At 40.1% G+C, this 7460-nt stretch overlaps 1 protein-coding gene across 1 annotated transcript; it reads left to right on the plus strand.

Moving 5' to 3' along the window:
* The first annotated feature begins 272 nt into the window (after nucleotides 1-272).
* LOC143110293 (gastricsin-like) lies at nucleotides 273-6283 on the plus strand. Its single transcript, XM_076273179.1, has 9 exons — nucleotides 273-289; nucleotides 1532-1661; nucleotides 1932-2049; nucleotides 2652-2770; nucleotides 2955-3142; nucleotides 3278-3391; nucleotides 3576-3723; nucleotides 5103-5201; nucleotides 6128-6283. The coding sequence occupies exons 1-9, from the start codon at nucleotides 273-275 to the stop codon at nucleotides 6281-6283; spliced, it is 1089 nt and encodes a 362-aa protein (XP_076129294.1).
* The last annotated feature ends 1177 nt before the right edge of the window (nucleotides 6284-7460 follow it).

Raw genomic sequence — 7460 nt, forward strand, 5'->3', positions numbered from 1 at the left:
ACATGTGGAAGCACACAATAATCAGGTGAATTGAAAAATTCTATTCTGCAGGGAGTGTTTGTCTCTCTATGCTTAAAACAACCGAGCAGGCATCTGACCCCAGGTGTTCAGCTAAACCATTTAGCAGGGGGAGATAAAGACAGTGGAGAGACAGCACTACTGTTTTGACTGGCAGCACTGAGTTGGTATGAATAAAAAGGAGATGGAATCCAACTTTTGCCAAATCCAAATTCAACTCTTTCATTTGTGTGCTCATCCTAAAGCATACTATAATGGGACCAGAGCTCAGGTAAATGCAGTTTCCTTTATGTCTTCCCCTATGTCTCTCCTTTATGAAGAGGAAACCAAAAATGTAATGGAAATCCAAATATTTGCTCAGTATCTACTGTAAGAATTTAAACAGTAACTGCCACTTTAGTGGATTTCTGGAGCAAAGGCAGAGAAACAAAGCTACTAGCCAGAGCTAATGGGTATTAAGACTCATATCTTAGATATATCTTAGATAGATCTTAGCTATTATAACTACTGACATTAACTTTTATTTCACTCTTTTATGTGAAGAGGCTAGTCTTTCTAACCCTTCCCTGGAGCAAATCAGCTCTGATAGTAAAGAGAAGCAGATCAACATGTGATATTCTTTGGCCAGATGCCAATCACTTGAGAAATGATGGACATGTGGTTTACTCCTCTCTGTAATATTCGTGAGTCTGATTCATAGGCACTGTGCACCTGTTGAAACTGAAGGTGAAGTTCAATGACATCTATGATAGCACAGTATATCACAGCAACTGATTCCAGCTCCAACTAATAAGATTGTTCTTATCAGTCCAAATAATGTTCGTTTGTGAAATTAGAAGGGAAAACGAATCACCTGATAAAGCATATGCTAACTTGATAAAAAAAACACATAAACACGCAGTTGAAAAGCTCCATATCTTATCTATAGCCATTATGATACTGATGAGTTGGATCACTCATGCTTATAAAGAACTGCAGTGCACAACACCGCTGTTATGAAAACAATCAGACCTCCAAAGAACCATGAAGCATTTCATTCTCAGCTTGCTGTGCCTTGCTTTTGCTGAGGGACTGTTGAGGTAAGATTGGAAGGACATGAGGTCCAAGCTTAGCGTGTACAGTATCTGCAAATCTGCTGCCTCATAACTTCTGTAACCAGAGTATGGGTCTGTGAATAAGAAATCATTTTGAATGTTACTTTCAGAAACTACTTTAAGAGATGAGCTAGTGAGAGATGCTAGCACCTATGGATTAGGTTTTAGTTTTGGCTTGCTAGCACAGTGCCTCCCAATCCGAGGTGCTGCATGTTCAAGTCTGGGTGGATGCAGGGCTGATCCACGCAATTGGGCAAACACAGTTACATATACAAACAGAGACTGAGAGAGGCAAAAAGAGAAAGGGAGAGCGCTCAAGGGATCTGACTGTCAGTTCATACGGACCACACAAATCTTGTCCATGCAAACTACTACTAATGAGTTAGAAAAGGTGTCTGATGCACTGTTTTCTCTTCCAGAGTACCTCTTAGTAGTCGCAAATCCATTTATGAGGAGCTTCGAAACAGAGGAGTACTGGAAGACCTGCTTAAGCATCGTCAATTCAGTGCAGACAATGTTTACACTGAAAACCTGATCAACCAGCAGGATGTGAGGACATCTTACACACACCTTAGCTGCACCATTTGATGTTTCTTAAAAAAAATGCTTTCCTGTACCAACAAGAATGAGATGATCTTTGAAATACTCTGATTTCACTGTTCCTAATACCATTACCAAAGTAATTTCCTTTATGTGCATGTCTTCAAAAAGAGATATCAATCTCTGTAGGTGTACAGCAGGCCTACACAGCACTGCTTTGCAGAAAATACATGTCAACTACTAACACTTGTTTGTTTTTCTCCCTGTCTCTGTCTACAGATGGCTTACTTTGGCCAGATCAGCGTGGGAACCCCAGCCCAGAACTTCTACGTCCACTTTGACACAGGATCCACAACCCTTTGGATCAACTCCATCTATTGCAAGAGTGACGCCTGCAGTACGTTCAAAACCTGACCTGTAAAAGCTTACATGATCAGCTGGCTAGCAGGGCTGATGATTGGGGAAAATATCTATGCATGATATATGCATGATTTGGGACCTGCAGTAGCTTTTGCGACTGGGTAATTGCATTGGTTCATATTGCGATTACGATTGCAGTAATTGTACAGCTCTGTGGGTTATCTTAAAGCTTAGTCATCGTGCCACATTGCTTCAGGAGACACACGAGTGGCCATATCTCTGAGCTGACGTCTAAAAAACAATGGCCTGCTTTGTCCGCTCCCTCCACAAAGTGTGATTAAAATCACAGCGGCTGATAGGCCTACTGTAAATAAATGAAGCTGTGTGAATGCAATGAATGCTTGGGGCTTGCGAGGCATTTCAGGCACGTTAGTCATCAAACCTCTGGCGTTCGATTAGGAATTCCAACTTGTGCTACACGCTTGGGCCGTTAACGGGGATCAGAATGGGAGCCCGGCGCACGGGCTGTAATTACACAGGGTAGGCACACTAGTGCTCTTCCCCCTGGCTCTGGTTTTGACACCATATCCTGCTGCATGCTCATGAGTTTCTGCTATTAATCCCGGAGTTGTCTTGCAGCGCACCATCCACTCTTCAACCCCCATAAATCCTCCACCTACTACAGCTACGGACAACAGTTCTCCATCAAGTATGGATCTGGAAGCCTCACAGGGGTCATTGCTTACGACACTGTCTCGGTAAGAAAGATCTCTCTATAACCATTACTTGTCTAAAGAGTCATCTAAGGAGTCCGCAAATCAAAAGAATCCTTAATAATAAACCAAATATAGTAATATACCAAGTTTAGTAATAAACCAAACAGGTTTGTGCATGTAAGCATAACAATGAAACTAATCATGTAAGTCTTAACTTCATTCCCAGATGGGAGAACTCACAGTCACTAATCAGAAGATTGGGCTGAGCGTGACAGAGCCAGGCAGCAATTTTGCCCGACCTCTACATGATGGCATCATGGGCCTGGCTTTCAAACCTGACCAGCAAACTATTGTGGACACCATGATCCAGGAGGGCCTCATCGAGGAGCCTGTCTTTGCATTCTATCTAAGCGGGTGCAATGCTACTGCTTATTTGTTGAATCTGTGTGGGATAATCACTGATGATACAATTACATTGCAGTTGTTGTATGGTATACAGAGGGATATATGGTGCAGCTTGTAAATAATAACCCTGTCACCTTTTTCCAGTGACTCGGAGGGCAGTGAGGCTGTGTTTGGAGGCACCGATCCCGCTCATTATCAGGGAGAGATCCAATGGGTTCCTGTGGCACAGGACAGCCACTGGCAGCTGGTGTTTGATGGGTAAACCCTGACGACCTGTATTAAGCTATGTTACTCTGAGTACAGCTCTCATCTGACACAGCTGATGTAAATTGTGTCTGTCTGTGACAAGCTCAGCTCAACTTTCTTTTAACGGAAAATAACGGCTGCATGACTCCATATACAGTACATCACACAAAATATGTTTCACCGATTCTCTCTTAAGGTTTGAGGTGAACCACGTGTCCACAGGCTGGTGCAACAAAGGCTGCTCTGCCATCGTGGACACTGGCACCTCTCTGTTGAAGGCGCCTCCACAGTATGTAGATCAACTTCTTAGCCAGCTGGGTGCCTATCAGGACAACAGTGGTGAGGTGGGATACTCCCTTCCTATGCAAAACACAAACACATATGATATGATATGATATGATATGATATGATATGATATGATAAATTAAAATTAGGGCTGTCAAAATAACTGATTAATTTCGATTAATTAATTTGAGAAAAAATAACTGATTAAAAAAAATAACGCAGATTAATCGATTCCCTATGACCTTTGACCCCGAGCCGTTAGTCAGTAACAATTAGACTGTAAAATGAAGGAGAGAGATGAAAATGTGCTGCCTAGATCATTGATTGGAACATTTACTTTTAAAAAACGCCTGATGGTGTTGAGAAAAATAAAGTGTTGATTAAAATAAAGTCCTCTACAATGTCTGCAGCAAGGAATTTGCATATCACCGGCGTTCGTCAACTCGAAAGTTGCACATCAATGCAAAAAAATAGTGTTGACATTGAGGGGAGTGTTCATTTATTTTCCTTGTGTCCCCTAGGCACTTTTGAATTTATTTCCTCAGCATATTAGGTCATATCATAGATTATTATGGCCATTATTTGAACAGTGAAAGTAATAATAAAAATATTTTTTAAATTTAATGTCACTAATGCTGATTATTTAATGATTCATTTGAATTTAAATATTTAAAATACTTTCACAGCAAAAATTATATATGCGATTAATTTAGATTAATTAATCACAGAGTATGTAATTAATTAGATTAATTTTTTTAATCGATTGACAGCCCTAATTAAAATATATTAATATGAATAGAGTTTGAGAACCCATGAACCATTTCAAATGAAAATTTGAGCTTATGATTTAAAATTCCTAAATCAACCCATTGCCCTAATGTCTGAGGCTATAAGTAATGACTTTCAAGCATAGTACGAGGGTGAGCGATGCTCTAGTCAAGTTTCACCACATTTTTGGACAATGCCTGATATATTCCTGAACTATACACATCAACCTGAATGTGGGGCAGCCGTGGCCTACTGGTTGGGGCTTCGGGCTTGGAACCGAAGGGTTGCCGGTTCGATCCCCGACCAGCAGGAAGAATGTGGGCAGGGGAAGTGGTTGAGAACTGCTCTCCCATGCCAACATCCATGGCTGAAGTGCCCTTGAGCAAGGCACCTAACCCGTCACTGCTCCCCGAGCACCACCAAATTCCTTGTGTATACGCAAGCATGCTTGCAGTCTCATTGGCCTATAAACCTGATTTAAATAAATAAATCTCAGAGTCCTACACAGCTCCACATGTATTTGATCCACTGGACTTGACCACAATGTACCGGTAACGATCCCATTGCGTAACATGCAATCCCTTTCAGTGACCCATGAGGGTTAAAATCGAACTGACTGAATTGCAAACATGCTTGAGTAACTGGGCCTCTGTTTGCTCCCTCTGTGTAGTATTTGTTTGACTGTAGCGTAGCAAGCAGTGGACCAACACTCACCTTCATCATGAACGGAGCTCACCTCCACCTACCCCCATCTGCATACGTACTTCAGGTAAGATCTACAAAGAAGCTGCGAAAGACTCACTGATGTGCAGTTTCTTATAGGGCACATGTGTTGGATATACTGTAGTCTCTCACTGAGAACAATGAGTGTACTGCACACATTCAACTATTATGACCAATGACATAAACTATTCATTTATCTTCATTATCTTCATTCATTTTCTTAGTTTTTTTTTATCAAATGCGTTTTAAAGGAACTGTATGTAAGAAATGTATTTCAATTAATCATAAAATGGCCCTGATATGTCACTAAACATTAAGAAATCATGTTCATTTTAAATACTTATATCACTGACAACAGTAGTCCGGCCAGGATATTGTCATTTAAAAAGTGAAGTTGCAGCCCTCAACTGATGTTGATGTTGTCATGTTGTGTTTTGGCCTAATGCACCACCCTCCCCCTATCTACTAATCACAAAGTCAGTAGTGTTTCGGCATCCGGTTGCCAACTCTGCCAGTCAGGGGGGAGGGGAAGGGGATACACCGCTCTACAGTCATTTGAAAGTGATTGCAGTACCTGTTTTGGCCACAATCTTACATACGGTTCCTTTAATATACCTTTTTATTTAAATGTATTTTACCTTACTTTTGTTTATTTATTTATTTTTTTTATTTCATGTATTTTACCTATTGTCCTGCTTTTACTATATTGTATTGGTTCTTTTTTGCTTTTATGTTATCTTCCATTCTTATTTTTATCTCACTTACTTTACTACATTTACTTTATTTATTGTTTTTTAATATTTGCTCTTATTCACTTGACTACTTACTATATTTTAAATGTTGTGATTTGCTTGCTGTGTTCTACTGATGATATAACGCACATTAAACTGTCTTTGTAAGAAATGTGCTACAGTATATGAACAAAATGGCCTTGCCTTGCCTTAAACATGCTATGCCTTGTTGAATGCACAGGATTCAGATGGCAACTGCTGGAGTGGGATCAAGCATTCCAGTGCAAACTACAGGAATGGCCTTCCCTACTGGATCTTAGGTGACGTGTTCCTCAGGCAGTTCTATTCTGTGTTCGACCAGGGCAACGGCAGAGTGGGCTTCGCCCAGCTAGCGTAGAGTGCATATGCTGGAGAAAAGTGTATCAGCTTCTGTAGGAAACTAGTGAAGACAAGAGAACCTTACAGACTTAGAGGATATCCCTCTTGTGCTGATTCAATACAGTCTATTTGCAACTCTACCAGTGTGAGTGTTTCTTGCAAAACATAGCATATCTGTTAGACAAGCACACACACACACACACACACTGAAACATTTGTCTAGACCAGTGGTTCTGAAACTTTTTCTGTCATTCCCTACTTTAGAGGTGGGGAATTTTCAAGCCCCACCTGACAACATTCAACCAGACGTTTGATATAATGATATGGTCAATAATTAGGAATAATAAAATATCAGGTTTCAAAGTTCCTTCTCCCAAGTAACATGGAAGTCTATGTCATGAAACTTGTGAGACTTGTGACAAGTTGTTGTAGCCAAATGGATGAACAGAATGAAACTGCAGTGTTTATTGAACAAATCCAAAGTCATAATCAGCGATACAAACAAGGATCATCAGGATCAGTTGATTATATCACACATAACATACCCAGGGTCAAGCCTCTTGCAGATTGCAAATAACATATATAAAACATTCAACCAAATATTGATTGATATAAAGATATGTTTACTTATTTATGAGGAACAATTCAATACCAGCTGTAAGTATTTGTTAATAAGACTACACTTGAGTATGTACACACACATTAAAAGTTCCTTGTCACAAGTCGTAAGTAAGTCTATGGCAATTCAATGATCATTTCCCATTCATTTTTTTATATACTGTATCTTTTTCCATCTAACACGTTATTTCTACACCCTATTTTGCTTTTGTCTGTTTGTGTGTGTGTGTGGAGGGGGGGGGGGGATATGTGCACTATTATATACTATAAAATACTATACATACCCAGGGCCCTATTTTAATTGCTGGGCAAAGTGCCAAAAGTCAGTCAATGTGAAGTCAGTGTAAAGTGTCTCATACGTCATGTGGTGTGTGGGTGCATTGAGCTGATCCCCTGATGTTTGTGCTTATCAGCAAATTACATTTTGCATAGTGATTAAAAAATAATATAATTTCCACCATGGTCCTTTGGGGCTCTGTAGGTTACTGAGTATTGAAATGCATTAGCATTTGCACATAGCATTGGAATGCATTAGCATAGCCTACTGGTTGCACACTGAGAGTATATGCTATCAACCT

This window comes from Alosa pseudoharengus, unplaced genomic scaffold, assembly GCF_046254945.1.
Source record: "Alosa pseudoharengus isolate Yale_2024_CS ecotype anadromous, Long Island Sound unplaced genomic scaffold, YU_APseudo_1.1 YU_APseudo_1.1_scf_7, whole genome shotgun sequence".
Taxonomy (NCBI): domain Eukaryota; kingdom Metazoa; phylum Chordata; class Actinopteri; order Clupeiformes; family Clupeidae; genus Alosa; species Alosa pseudoharengus.